Source organism: Hyaena hyaena, unplaced genomic scaffold (genome assembly GCF_003009895.1).
Source record: "Hyaena hyaena isolate Hyena2069 unplaced genomic scaffold, ASM300989v1 scaffold_326, whole genome shotgun sequence".
NCBI classification, from domain to species: Eukaryota; Metazoa; Chordata; class Mammalia; order Carnivora; family Hyaenidae; genus Hyaena; species Hyaena hyaena.
Window position 1 is genome coordinate 120543 of NW_024080959.1, and position 16044 is coordinate 136586.

The following is a 16044-nucleotide window of genomic DNA, read 5'->3' on the forward strand; positions in this document are numbered from 1 at the left end:
TGCCCCAGAAATTGGTACTTCTGATGCGAAAGTTTACTGCCTGTGTTCTCCTCTATGATTTTTCTGGTTTAAGGTCTCACATTTAGGTCTTTAATCCATTTTGATTTTTGGGTGTGGCATAAGAAAGTAGTCTAGTTTCTTTCTTTTGCATATTGCTGTCGTTTTCCAAACACCATTTGTTGAAGAGACTGTATTTTCCCTATTGGATATTCTACCTGCTTTGTCAAAGACTGCTGACCATACAGTTGTGGGTTCATTTCTTGGTTTTCTATTCCATTTCATTGATCTATGTGTCTGTTTTTGTGCTGGTACCATGTTGTCATGATTACTGCAGCTTTGTAACACAACACAAAGTCTGGAACTGTGATGCTTCCAGTTTTGCTTTGCTTTTTCAAGGTAGCTTTGGATATTTGGGGTCTTTTGTGGTTTCATACATATTTTAGGATTCTTTGTTCTAGGTCTGTGAAAACTGCTGTTGGTATTTTGATAGGGATTGCATTAAATCTGCAGATTACTTTGGGTAGTATAAACATTCCAATCCATGAGCATGGAATGTCATTCCATTTATTTGTGTCATCTTCAATTTCTTTCCTCAGTGTTTTATAGTTTTTAGAGTACATGTCTATTATGTTAAGGTAAGTTCCCTTCAAATCTACTTTGTTGAGGATATTTTATCATGAAAAGATTTGTGCTTTGTCAAATGCTTTCTTTTTTGCATCTATTGTAATAATCATATGGTTCTAATCCTTTCTTTTGTTAATGTGGTATATCATATTGATTCATTTGTGAATACTGAACCACCCTTAATCGCACTTGATCATGGTGAATGATTTTTTTTTTAGTTTTTTTTTTTTAATAATGTTTTTATTTATTTCTAGGAGAGAGAGAGATAGCATGAGCAGGGGAGGGTCAGAGAGAGAGGGAGTCACAGACTGAAACAGGCTCCAGGCTCTGAGCTGGCAGTCAGCACAGAGCCCGANACAGACTGAAACAGGCTCCAGGCTCTGAGCTGGCAGTCAGCACAGAGCCCGACGCGGGGCTCGAACCCACGAACCGCGAGATCATGACCTAAGCGAAAGTCGGACGCTTAACCGACTAAGCCACCCAGGCGCCCCAGATCATGGTGAATGATTTTTTTTTAACATGTTATTGGATTTGGTTTGCTAGTATTTTCTTGAGAACTTTTGCATCTATGTTGATGAGGAATATTGGCCTATAGTTCTCTTTATTAGTGGAGTCTTTATCTGGTTTGGTATCAGGGTCATGCTGGTCTCATAGAGTGAATTTGGAAGTTTTCCTTCCTTTTCTATGTTTTGGAATAGTTTGAGAATAGGTATTAGCTCTTCTTTAAATGTCTGGTAGAACTCCCCTGTGAAGGTATCTGGACTTTTGTTTCTGGGGAGGTTTTTGATTACTGATTTGGTATCTTTGCAGGTTATAGGTCTATTAAAGTTTTCTATTTCTTCCTGTTTCAGGTTTGGTAGTTTATGTTTCTAGGAATTTGTTGGCATATGGTTTTTATATTACTATCTCATAATTGTTTACATTTCTATGATGTTACTTCTTATTTCTCCTCTCTCATTTGTGATTTTATTTATTTGGGAACTTTCTCTTTTCTTTTAGATAAGTCTGACTAGATGTTGATCAATTTTGTTAATATTTGCAAAGAACCAGCATCTGGTTTCATTGATCTGGCTATATTGTTTTGTTTTGTTTTTAGTTTCTGTATCATTTATTTCTGCTCTAATATTTATTTCCCTCCTTTTGATGGCTTTAGATTTCATTTGTTATTTTTTCTAGCTCCTTTAGGTATAAGGTTAGGTTGTTTGAAATTTTTCTTGTTTCTTGAGGTAGGTCTGTATCACTATATACTTCCTTCTTAGAATACCTTTTGCTGTGGGAAGCCTGGGTGGCTTAGTCAGTTAAATGTCCCACTTGGCTCAGGTCATGATCTCACAGTTCATGAACTTGAGCCCAGCTTTAGGCTCTGTGCGGACAGCTCAGAGCCTAGAGCCTGCTTCAGATTCTGTGTCCCCGTCACTTTCTGACCCTCCCCCACTTGCACTCTCTCTCTGTCTCTTTCTCTCAAATATAAACAAACATTAAAAACATTTTAAAAAATAGCTTTTGCTGTATCCCAAAGGTTTTGGACCATCATGCTTTCATTTTCATTTGTTTCCATGTATTTTTTTTTCTTTCATTTCCTGGGTGACTCATTCATTGTTCAGTAGCACGTTATTTAACCTTTACGTATTTGTGGTTCTTTTCAAATTTTTTCTTGTGGTTGACTTTTACTTCATAGTGTTATGGTCAGTGTATGGTTGATTTCAATTTTTTTTGAAGACTGATTTGTGGCCTAATAGATAATTCTCTATTCTGGAGAATATCTTATGTGCACTTGAAAACAATATGTATTCTGCTCTTTTAGGCTGAGGTGTTCTGAATATATCTAAATCCGTCTGGTCCAGTGTGTCATTCAAAGCCATTTTTTCCTTGTTTACTTTCTGCTTAGATGATCTGTCCATTGAGGTAAGGAGGGTGTTAAAGTCCCTTACTCTTATTGTATTATTATCAATTAGTTCCTTTATGTTTTTTATTATTTTATATATTTGGGTGCTCCAATGTTGGTTGCATAAAAATTGCTAGATCTTCTTGTTGGAATGTCCCCTTTATTTTGAGACAGTGCCCTTCTTTGTCTCTTGTTACAGTCTTTGTTTTAAAGTCCATTTTGTCTGATATAAGTATTGCTACTCTGGGTTTTGACTTGGATGTCAAATCTATTTGCATGTTAAATGTTTCTCCATCCTCTCACTTTTAATCTGCAAGTGTCTTTAGGTCTAAAATGAGTCTCTTGTAGGCAGCATATAGATGGATTTTTTTAAAACATTCTGACACCATATGTCTTTTATTAGTTAGTCCATTTATATTCATAGTAGTTATTGATAGATATGTATTTACTGCCATCTTATTATTTGTTTTGTCATTGTTTCTGGAGATTTTTTGATCTTTTCTTGTCTTTGTCATGTTTGGTCTCTCCTTTGCACTTTCTTGCAGGGCTGGTTTACTGGTCACAAACTCCTTTAGTTTTTGTTTGTCTGGAAAACTTTATCTCTCCTATTCTGATTGATAACCTCGCTGGACAGAGTATTCTTGGTTACAGATTTTCCCCATGTAGCACTTTGACTATATCATGCCACTTGCTTCTGGCTTGCCAAGTTTCTGTTGAGAAATTTGCAACTAGCCTTATCGAGTCTTCCCTTATAAGTTAAGGACTTATTTTGACTTTCTGCCTTTAGTTTCTTTATCATTATATTTTGCAAATTTAATTACAATACGTCTTGTTGGCTTGCTTTTGTTGATTTTGATGGGAGTTTTCTGTGCCTCTTGGATTTGGATGTCTGTTTCCTTCCCTAGATTTCAGCTATTATTTTCCTCAAAAAATTTTTCTGCACCCTTTTTTCTCTCTTCTTCTAGGACTCCTACACTATGAATGCTTTTACATTTGATGGAGTTACTGAATTCCTATGTATATTCTCATGTTCCATAATTCTATCTCTCTTTTGTTCAGCTTCATTATTTTCCATTGTTTTGTCCTCTAGGTTAATAATTCATTCCTCTGCTTCTTCCAGATGCTGATTATTTCATCAAGCCTTGTTTATTGCACTCTTCATTTCTGATTCTTTTTTTAACACTGTTATCTCTGTGGTAAGAATCTCACTGATTTCTTCTATTCTCATTCTCTATCAGGTATATTATAACTGCTTCACTTAGATCTCTGGCTGTGGCCTTATCTTGTGCTTCCATTTGGGATAAACTCCTCTATGTTTGCATTTTGCCTAAGTCTGTGTCTTCTTCTCTGTGTTAGAAAAGCCAATTATGTCTCCTGTGCCTGAAAGTAATGAGTTTATGAAGAGGTTACGAAGTGTTCAGGACCTAGTGCTTAAGCGGGTGTCTCAGGCATGTGCTGCATGTGTTTTGCTGTTTTGTTGTAGCTGATCTATCCTTCAGGCCAGTTGTCATCCTCAGAGGCTCTTGTTACCTGCTGCAGGCAGTGTTTAGTCCCTAGCCTGAATGTGGTGAGTTTTACCTAGGTGTGCTGTGGTTTAGTCATGAAATGAGACTTGATACTGCTTCTGTCAGAACTGAGACCCTGGAGAACTCTGGTAGGGAGACATGGTGTGGGCAGGGTTTTATGCTGGTCTTCTGAGGGTGGAGCCTGCTGCACTGGGACTGAGCAAGCTTGATGGAGTAGAGCAGTCCTGCCAGAGCACAGGGGTGTGGCGCTTGGTATAAGCAAGTTAGGAAGCCAGTGTTGGTGCTGTGTTGCTTCTAGCAGATGGTTCTGTGTTTATGCTGAGGGACAGTGGGGAAGGGCAATGGAACCAGCCAGCTCCTTTGTTCTGAGAGGCATCTCTGTGAATGTGGTCTCTAAGGGATCTCTCAGGAATGTGCTCCAAGCTAAACAAGAAGAGAGAATAATTTCACCCCTGTGTGCTCCAGGTGCTCTTCAGATCGCTGTTTCCATGCTGTATGCCCCTGACTTGTTTGCCTGCCTTCTTTCCAGGAGCAGCACAGTGCCCTCTGGACTCTGTTAGCCAGGCCTACTGACCTTTAAACTCCAAACTGTATGCCCTGCTAGTTGCAAGAACTTATGAGGTTCAGCCTCTCTTTTTTTCCACGCCAATGGCTTTGGAGAAACTTTCTCCTTGTACATTCCCCTGTGTGTTCTTCTCTCTCTGCCTTCTCTGTGACCACAACTACCTCCCTTCTGCAGCACCTGTGATTCATTTCTCTCCTATACCACATCTCTGCATTTCCTACCTTCTTCCATGTGTCCTCTCTGTGGAGTTTGTTCTGTCAGTCTTCAAGTTGGTTTCTGGGGTATTTAGGATGATTTGACAGTTATCTATCTGTGTTCATGGGATGAGGTGAGCCTAGGGTCTGCCTATTTTGCTGCCATCTTCCTCTCCTCTGAGAAAAGGGGATTTTTGAACTATTTATCTGGATGGTACTTTTTCTAGGGTTTTTTGTTCTGGCTCTAAGTTATTTCTAATTCCATTCTTTCCTCTGATGTAAGGTTACAATGGCAGCTAGACTGAAAAGCCAATGCTGAATGGTAGCAATGTGATAATTCTATCTTCAGTTCTGCAGCCATGCTCCCTCTCAAATTATCTGTCATGAGCCAATTCCTCTGCTCCACTGCACCCTCCAAAAAGAGGTACCTGATAAAAGGACAACACAATAGCATCTTTTTCTTAACATCATCGTCATTCTCTTTTTGTTCAGGTACCATGTGACTAAAGACTAGTAATCAGAGTAATATTTGTAATATTAGCAATAACAATCATGTAAGAAAAAGATGTGTTGAGTTTTTAAAATATACAGACTGATAGATGGGTCACCTTATATCAGTTTTGGATAATCTATACCTTGCTAGGTCCATGGAGCCCAAAAAAAAGTAAGAAAAGGGGCACCTGGGTGGGTCAGTCAGTTAAGTGTCTGACTTTGGCTCAGGTCATGATCACACGATTCATGGGTTCAAGCCCTGAGTCAGGCTCTGTGCTGACAGCTAGCTCAGAGCCTGGAGCCTATTTCAGATTCTGCATCTCCCTCTCTCTGACCCTCCCCTGCTCACGCTGTGTCTATCTCTCTCAAAAATAAATAAAACATTAAAAAAAAAAAAAAGAAAAAGAACATTTTTTTTTTTAGTATCTGAAGAATAGAATTTTAATAGGCAGGAAGGGGAGTGAACTTACAAGAACAACTCTCAAAACTGGGAAATGAATCTGTATAGGAACTCTGCAGACATTGACCTTTCTATGACCTGTTCTATGATGAACAATGCAGATACAAAGCCAGATAATATCCTGGTCAGCCATGAGTAACAATTATGGGTTGAATATTCAATTTACATTCTCAAAGTAAGAATAATTTTGTATTTATGTTAGTATTTAAGGGAAGAAGTTCAGAGTTTTTGTTACTTTTATCATATGGTTCTCTGACCAAAATAAGTTTTTTTGACCAAAATAATTTAAGAACCACTTAATGAGGATAACTGTCAATTCTTAGCTATGCAAGAAAACATTTAGCATTAAAATCATGATAAATACAATTTTCTTTCTTTAATAATTCCAGAGGTACCAGGGACTGTCCATTTCTATAATTACAGGACACCTAACCTTGAAAAAGTTGTCTCTCTACGTCATGATCATTAGCTCTAAAGTAAAAAAGACAAACTATGCTCTTCTACAAACTATGCTCTTCATAGGTAATGGTGAAATGATATAATGATGATGGAAAATCTCTGGAACTACTAAAGTTGTATGCAAATACTAACAAACTTACTAGCAAAAGTACCAGAGGTAGACTTCAGGGGTAAAGGATATAGACAACCTGCTTCAACTGAAAAAGCTCTATGAGATAGTATTTGGATACTGAACAGCTATTTGAATTGATAAACTATCCTTAGTCAATGACTGACAGTCAAGTGATCCACCATATTTTTAGAAGCATTCATTCATTATCCATTTGACATCTACCACAATATATACATTTTTTACTTATTTTGTCTCCACAGATAAATATTTGAATGAAGATATATTAGTGAAATTTCCCTTTAGTTTTTGCTGACATCAATACATAGTTGTATATAAATTTTTTACAGATTATTAAATTATACACAAAGTTGTAAGTATTCTGAAATGTTGCCCAGACGACATAACAAAAAAGTATATAAATTATCATGCTTTAAGCCATGTGTCATTTTCTTAAATTTGAATAATTAAGTGTAATTATAAAAAGGGAGGAATACAGTTGGTTAAATCAAGAAAACAATAAGTGCTTTAGACTTACTGCCGCATGAAGAACTGAGGCATTGCAATGAGCAGTGTTCCAACTCCCATGATTAGGCACCCTGTTCCGATTATTTTTGGCCTGTGAAGTTTGGCTCCAAAGTAGCTAACAAATGTTATAACTAAGAGATTCCCTTCAGGTAAAGAATAAAATGTACATCAGTTAGATAAATTAGAAAAAGTCATCGGCACATTAAATGAATTAATGTCTATAGCGGTTCTGGCAAACATTTGTTTTAACTAAACTCTCTCCCCACAGTCTTTCCCATCCTATTTTTCTTCTCTTTAATCTGAGTTGACTGTTGAAATTGTCTTCATGCTCATTACTTCAATTATCTCATCCATTTATCAAAATATTTTAATTACCAACACAACTACTTCTTCATTGTCATCCACCCTAATTATTTGTCCTTTTAAAGTGTTTTATCAGTAAATCAAATTGTAGAAAGTTCCTTTAGGTGTTCTCTTAAGTTTTCCTTAGTGATTTGGAAGTGAACCTGATTACCGGTTTTTCATTCATTTGTATTTGCTATTAAAACTTTTATCAGTTTCCCATTTGCTAATAAAACATTCACTACCTATTCTTTCTTCAGCAGATAGCCTTTCTAGAAAAGGTACAACAAACACAACTGCACCTTACTTTATGAAAGCAAATTATGAAATTCATATTAATACAAAAAAGAATTTTTTGAAAGTAGAAACTATGCTTGTAGACAATATCTCTAGAGAAGCATATGATAAATTACTTTTAGTTGATGATGGTGATGAGTAATTAAACATGCTTTAAGGAAAATGTCCTCATATTTTGCTATACCCAAAAATATAAGAAGGAGATGGTGAAGGAAACAGAAACCTTAAAAATGTAGTATCTTGTGAGTTTCTAGCAGTTTCTGATTCTATGGATCTAGGGGTAGTCCAAGAAATCTGCATTTTTAAAACCAGCTCAAATGTGCTGATGGAGGGGCGCCTGGATGGCTCAGTTGGTTAAGCATCCAACTTTGGCTCAGGTCATGATCTCACAGTTAGTGGGTTCAAGCCCCACTTCGGGCTCTGTGCTGACAGCTCAGAGCCTAGAGCCTGGAGCCTGTTTCAGATTCTGTGTCTTCCCCTCCCTCTGACTCTCCCTTGCTCACGCTGTCTCTCTCTCTTTCTCTCAGAAATAAGTAAAATATTTTTATAAATTTTAAAAATGTGCTGATGAAGATGGTTCCTGGAACATAATGTGATAAACACTGCTTAGAAACTTAGATTTCAAAAGGCTTTAAACTTTCAGTTCTTTGCATTTGGAATAGTCTTTAAAATGTTCAGTGCTAGACAGAGTAAGAACTTAGCAATTCCCCACCAATTGATTGTGATGCCTGATGGGTAGTGTTGCTTTGAAGCTCTCTTCTATGGTTCCAATTTTCTAGCAAGAGTATGTTTGCTTACATCTGTAAGCAATCATCTAATTTACTACTGTTTGTTCACATTGTCAGTTTTAGTCAAGTGCAAAAAGAGCAGCAGTTTTTATAGCCTTGAGGACAATAATGACAGTGAGAAAATTAACCTGCACAGGGGCTCTAGATTTTATGGCTCCAGAATTAAACTTCTTTTAATTTTCACAGGGTAAAACCAAAACATTGAGTATGAGATTTCTCATTTGATATTTAAGCATTTGGTAGAAGAAATTTTGTATCATAACATTGATAATTATGTCTATACTTTTGTTAATGTGGTACCGTAAGGAAACCAAAGTAAAATGAAAGGTGACCTTCAGTTATAGGTATTGTATCCCTGCAACCAACATTGCCTACTCTCCCCAACTCCCACACCACCAACACTTCACAAAGAAGGACTCGGGTTTACAAATTGTTTCTGTATTACATTAGTCAGTGTGCCAAAGACTACATAAAATCATTTTAGTATATGTGACATCTATAGAAGTTTTGCTTTCTTTATTTAGTATTCCTCTGAGTTCTCAGAAGATACACAGAGAAAATAAATGGCGATAAGTAATCTCTAAAAACTTAAATTGGATATCAAAATTCTTTCACATATACTATCACTAGCTTCTGAAAAAGACAACAGATTCAGAATGTTTTAAAATTGTTTTGCCAAGCTTTTAAGGAACAGATTCTCACCGCCCCCCTTTCTTCCACACACACACACACACACACACACACACACACACACGCACACACAGTGCTTAGATAACAGAAAAGAAAGCCATCCAACTCATAACACTTATATACCCTTGAAACCAAAACTAGACAAAGACAATGAAAGTAAATACCAAATTCAATTTGTTCCAGAAGTGCAAGGGTACTACCAAATAAGAAAAAATATATTAATTTAATCATGTATTAAATTATAGAAGGAGAAAAATTCCATGGTTATCCTAACAGATGTAGTAAAAGCATACAACATAATTAACCACTCATTTATGATAAGAAAAATATTTGAGCATATTAACTTTTAAAGTATATCTACAAGGGGGCACCTGGCTGGCTAAGTTGCTTAAGCATCTCTCTCTTGATTTCGGTTCAGGTCATGATCTCATGGTTTGTGAGACTGAGCCCCTTGTTGGGCTCTGCACTGACAGCATGGTGCCTGCTTGGGATTCTCTCTCTCTTTCTCTCTCTCTCTCTCTTTTTCTCTGTCTCTGTCTCTCTCTCTCTCCCTCCCTCCTTCCCTCATCACTCTCTCTCTCTCTCATGAACATTTTTTAAAGAATAAAGTATATCTACCATATTATACAGCACACATATTACTTAATGGTGAAATTATAAAAGCATTTTCATTAAGGCCACATAAGAGAAAAGAATGCCCATTGTCACTGCTTCTATTTAAAGTAGTACTGAGGCCAATGTAATAAGGCAAACAACAAGAAATAACAGACTTAGAACTGGAAGGAATAATATACAACTGATTGCAATCTCAGACAATATGATTGTCTATTCAGAAAACTCTACTATACTACTATAGTACTCTACTATACTACTCTACTATAATACTACAAAGCCACATTAAACAAGACGGTGTAACAGTGGTGAATAGATAGACAAATAGATTAATGGAACAGAATACACAGACCAGAAACAGACCTACATAAATATAGTTAACTGATCTTTAACAAAGGAGCAAATGTAATAAGATAGAGCAAGGATAATCCTTGCTCAAAAATAAAGTCTAAATATATCACAGTCCTAAACGTAAAATGCAAAACTTTACAGTTTTCTAGAAGTTTTATAACTTCTAGAAGATAATTTAGGAGAAAACCTAGATGGCCTTAGGTTTAGTGATGACTTTTCAGATACAACACCAAAAACATAATCTGTGACAAAAAATGAATAAGGTGGACTTCATTAAAATTAAAAGTTTCTGCTCTGTTACAGATAATGGAAAGAGAATAAAAGGTCAAGCCACAGACTGACAGGTAATATTTACAAAAGTCATATCAGATAAAGGACTGTCATCAAAAATATAAAAAGAACACTTAAAACTCAATAATAAGAGCACAGACAGTGAAATTAAGAAATGGGCCAAATAACTTAACAGATAGGTCACCAAAAAAGATTTACAGATAGCAAATAAACACATGAAAAGATAGTGAACATCATATGATGTAAGTGAACTGTAAATTGAAATGCAAATGAGATACCACTATGCACTTATTAGAATGGCCAAAATCCAAAGTATTAAATGCTGGGGAGGGCATGGAGCAAAAGAAATTTTTGTTCATTGCTGGTGGGAATGAAAAATGGTACAGAAGCTTTGGAAAACAATTTGGCAGTTTCTCACAAAACTAAATATAATTTTCTCCATATGATCCAGCAATTATACTTCTTGGTATTTACCCAAAGGAGCTGAAAACATGTCCACACAAAAATCTGCCCAGGGATGTTTATAGCATCTTTATTCATAATTGCTAATGCTTTGGAACAATCAACATGTCCTTCAGTAGATGAATGGACAAATAAACTAAGGCCTATCCAGAAAATGGATTATTATCTGGCACTAAAAAGAAATGAGCTATCCAGCTATGAAAAGACATGGTGGAACCCCAAATGCATATTACTAAGTGAAAGAAGCCAATTTGAAATGGCTACACACTGTATGACTCCAACGATATGAAATTCTGGAAAAGGCAAAACTATGGAGACAGTGGTTGCCAGAGGGGAGGGGAAAATGATGGAAGAATAGGTAGAACATGTGGATTTTTAGGGCAGTGAAAGTAGTTTGTATGGATATGTACCATTTTATACATATATGTTATATATATATTTCAATCCCATAGATTACACAAACAAAAAGTGAACCTTAATATGAAGTATGGCCTCTGAATGATAATAATGTTATCATAGGTCCATCAGTTGTAATCAGTGTACCATTCTGGAGGGGGATGTTGATCATGGAGGAGGCTTTATATAGGTAGGAGTAGGGGATATATGAAAAATCTCAGTACCTACCACTTAATTTTGATCTGAACCCCAAACTACTCTAAGAAACAAAGTTTTTATAACACCCACATGAATTTGATTAAATACTAAAATATGAAAAGCAAAACTTTTAAATATTTATAAGAACACATGGGAAAACATTTGAAAGGAAGAGTATCTGGATATATTAGGAGGTGATAATCTAGAAAACATTTTATTTTCTGTTGTTGGAGAAAGTCTTTGGTTTGAAAAAATACTTGGGAAAAAAATGAGTATCTGGTGTGTGGACATTAGATAATAATGCCAACAGATGCCAAAGGATAAATGAGATTGTTATGCAAATAAGAAGAAACGGGGAGAGTGTGTCCAGAATCCTGGAAGGAAGGAATGTGGAGAGAGGCAAAAGGAATAAAGTAAGATTATGGTCAGGAAAAGCCACTTTTCTGAAAAACTGTGGATTGCAAATAACTAGAGCAAACCTAGTGATGTTTGGACCAAAGGTTTGCAATGGAAGTGAGAGGATTTCAAGGAGTTTTACTGTATCTACTTCAATAAACGGCTTCTATTAGAATAGTCCAGAAGAATTAATATCAATTTATTCTCAGGGTCCTTTGTCACTTCTGGGAAACAGGAGGACTCTGTATCAAATATAGACTCTCTCAAGTTGTATCAGCACCTGGGGACTCAAGTTTGGACCATATTCTAAGTCCTTTCAGCTCCAAAATGTTTTTATACTATAATCTAGAGTAAGCAATAAGTACCACTTAATATATAATTTTCTATCTGCTCATTTGTTCTTTCTGTAAGTGTCATTTATTCTTTCAGTTGGTACTAATTGCCTTTTGATACTCATTTTTCCCTGTGATTAAGTGTGTCACCCTTATCTTGACTCTCCATGGCCCTTCATTCAGTTTCGGGTTATAGACAAGACAGGCAACAAGTTCTACATCAACTATCCAGGCCTATCTAAGGAATTTACTCAAGAGTGTGATATGATCAGATGTTTCAGAAACTTGCTACACAAAATATGGCCCACTGAATAACAGCTTTATGTGATATGGGAGCCTGTTAGAAAGGCAGAGTCTTATTCCTCTTCCTACAGAATCAATATGTGCATTCTCACCAGGTTGCCCAGTTATTCACATGTACATTAACATATGATTAGTACTGAGCTAAGCAATCCCATTGTTGGGTAAGATGATGAAAGATGGAATTGGTAAGAAAACTCTGAAGGTAAAAGGTCACTATTCATTCTTTTAATTATTTCTGTGATATTCAGGGTACGAACAGAAATATATAGTATGAACTAAAACAGTCATTGTTGAAGAGTTGAAAAATATTTCTTCACATTTCTTTAAGTTCACATGAGCTGAACCTAGAGCCATTAGAGAGTTTACTTCATATAGTATATATTTGAGACCCATGGTAGTAAGGACCCCAATTGTTTCTTTATTTCAACAAAGCATTATAGCCTTGTAGCTTATCAATTCAGGAATCTCTAAGCGTGATTATACATTTTAAAGTACTTCTAACACAGTGACTGAAATCACCTGGTCTTTTCAAGTGCCAAGAGGAAGTCTCTAGTCAACTGCTACCGAAGACATCCGAGAAGAAGTTTTCTTGCCTGCTTTGCTCTACTGTTCTCATTAATAGGATTTCTTTCTCTTCTTTCTAGCACACTGGGCAGAAAACTTCTTTTATGGTTTCAGTTTTTAAATCATTACAATAAAGTTTTGTAGAGCCCATGTGAATTCTTCCCAGTTTTGAATCACAGGGCTCTCAGGATATATAACTCTTCTATAAAGACACTTTCCAAATATTTTTAACTCAAAATCCCAATATCATCTCACCTCTCCTCTAGGAAAGCTTTTTGCTCTGATTGGAAACTCTGAATTGTATGAGTCATATAACAGTGAACACCTGGGGCAGGAAACGCATCGTTAGTTGCTTGGAGAGAACTAATTGCCTCCACTGTAACAGACCCTAGCAAATTCTGTCTAAACATGAATTTACAGAGAGAGTCTGATCCTAGCAACAACAGAAAGCAGTGAGGATGTCATTTAGTCATGCCTAGAAGACTTTGTACTTAAAAGTAAAGCCAGGTATCTGCAATACCTACCAATTTCAAAACTACCATCAATAACTCCCACCAGTGAAGAGGGTATATCAAACCTTCTCTCTATCTGAGTGATGGTGCTCTTCAGATAGCCTTCTGCCAATGCTTTGGCAAAGTAAACGAAAGACAAGGCACCCAAAAATACCTGGAAAATACAACAAGTCACACAGTCTGACTCCAGCTTGACACACAAGTGTTAACTTACTAAACAAATAGACAAAAATGCAAACCAAGAACAACCTAACAAGCTTGATATCACTGACAATTTCTCTCAAGGAAAGGTACAGGCTTTCTTCAGCCTCAAGCTCATGTAGATTCCTAAAAGTACAAATTCCGAAACAGATTTCCTTCAGAATGTATATTGAATTCTGTTTCTTCCCTTCTTTCCCCTCCCCCTCCCAAGGACACTTAAAGGAGTCTTCACTTTGAAAAGAAGATTCATTTTATGGTGAAGCAAAGAGTGGAAGGAGCCATTCGTAGGTAAGAAAATAAAACAAGAATATAAAATCAAACACTTAACATCTTATCAAGGCTACTACTCATGACTGTCTGTTTTACAGTGGTGCCAGGCACCAGCAAGGAACATAATAGACCAAAAGAAGTATGACTACTATCCTTGTGATTGAGTTTATATTCAAGTTAAATTCACACTTTTTAATAGCCGGCTAAGGTACTTTGCCAGACTTGAGTCTGTGATGGAGTATCCATAGAATAGGTGAGCATTTGTACGAAAACACACACATATATTTGCTGAGTGAATGTTTGGTACAAAGAATAGAAACTTGGGAGTCACACTGAGCACTTTTAAAAAGCAATGCCACCCCTTACTGTGCAGCAAGGAAAGTTCAAAATTTTCATTTACAAAATGGGAATAATATGGACATTGCAAAGATTAAATGTTGTAATGATACTTAGCATAATATCTGGTACATGGTAGAAATTGAATAAACATTAGTTTCTTCTCTCTCTTGTTTCAGTGTAGGAGGGGCATTCAAATGGGGCCTGAAAGTAATATATAGTAACAACCTGCATGGTAGGGAGAGATTGCTTTCACTGCCTGGGAAAGTGTGGTTTTAATAAATTGCATGAAAGATACTTTTTAAAAAGGAAAAAAGATCCTTGCTTCTAACTACATATGGAAAATATGTGATTGTATTGAAACATGAATTATAAAATTGTGTAGCAAACATCTAGATGGAGAGTAAAAAACATGAACTCCACTAAATTATCCATCCCCCTTTCCTCCACCCACCTAATTCCTTTTTACTCTTTAGTTCACGACATAGGGTTGTTTGGTTGTTTACTGTTTGATTGTTTGTTACCTTCAGTTCACCACAGCATTGTTGTTTCTCCTTTGAGGAAGAATATTCTGTCGTTAAGGAAGGTCGCCCAACAGGTCGCATTGAACTTTTGCAGAATAACTGTGTATTTTCTTTGGATGAAGTGTCCATTATGAAAATATTCCTTGACTCTGATCCTGTCAAGGTAGCTTTTGAAAGTAAAACAAAAACAAAGACAAAACAAAACAAAAGTTCAAATCGACTCTTTATTAAATAATGTTTTTATTTCACAGATCACAATTATGGAGACACAGTTTGATGTGAAGCTACCTTATTTTACAACAGTAAACTGGCAAAGTTTTTCAATTAAAATTAACCAGGATATTTGATTAACTAACCCAGCTATCAGGACTCTTTAGCCAGCATTCTTTCTCAATCCTTCCAGTTTAAGCCTCATTATGGCAAAGAATAAATTTAAATGTTGTCTTTGGAATACATAACGAGACAGAATTTTGCTAACTTTGTGGTCTTGCCAGCTTAAACTAGAAGCAAGCAGGAAAGGAAGAGGAATTCAACCATTTGAATATCGATTCATTAAAATTAAGTCATTGGGGCGCCTGGGTGGCTTAGTCAGTTAAGCGTCCGACTTTCGCTTAGGTCATGATCTCTCGGTTCGTGGGTTCGAGCCCCGCATCGGGCTCTGTGCTGACTGCCAGCTCAGAGCCTGGAGACTGTTTCAGAGTCTGTGACTCCCTCTCTCTCTGACCCTCACCTGCTCACGCTGTCTCACTCTCTCCTAGAAATTAAAAAAATAAATAAAAAAAAATAAAAAAAATTAAGTCATTAAAGCCTTCTAATCTATTTTAACAGAATGGGTAGAAAAGACTGATGCTCAACAGTAGCACACTGTTATTCTTATAGATCTGCAGCATCCAAAGTAAGGCTTAAAATATGGCAAAAAAAGAGAAAGCGGAGGACCAATTTATGTATCATTTTAGTTTGACACATAAGGAAGCAGCATGATTTGGGCCTCTGGCTTACATTTAACTCAGGCAAAAGTTACTTTAGCCTGCTAAAGAAAGATGGCTCCCACATGTACCCCAATGTTCATAGCAGAACTCTCCACAATAGCTGAAACATGGAAAGAGCCTAAGTGTCCATCAACGGACGAATGGATCAAGAAGATGTGGTTTATCCATACCATGGAATACTACATGGCAATGAGAAACAATGAAATCTGGCCATGTGTAGCAACATGGATGGACCTTGAGGGTGTTCTGCTGAGCGAAATAAGTCAGGCAGAGAAGGACAAATATCATATGTGTGCACGTATAGGAGGATTAGGAGGAACTTGATGGAGGAACAAGGGGGAGAAGAAG

General features: G+C 36.5%; 1 protein-coding gene across 2 annotated transcripts in view; it reads right to left on the minus strand.

Moving 5' to 3' along the window:
* The window catches only part of SLCO1C1 (solute carrier organic anion transporter family member 1C1), a 48863-nt gene extending 34027 nt beyond the window's left edge, over positions 1-14836 (minus strand). For both annotated transcript variants that reach the window (XM_039249016.1, XM_039249015.1), the window contains exons 1-3: positions 14708-14836; positions 13389-13530; positions 6853-6985 (exon numbers count right to left, since the gene is read on the minus strand). In XM_039249016.1, coding sequence (XP_039104947.1) covers positions 6853-6985; positions 13389-13530; positions 14708-14836 — 404 coding nt within the window. The remainder of the gene's footprint in view (positions 1-6852; positions 6986-13388; positions 13531-14707) is intronic.
* Between the last annotated feature and the right edge of the window lie 1208 nt (positions 14837-16044).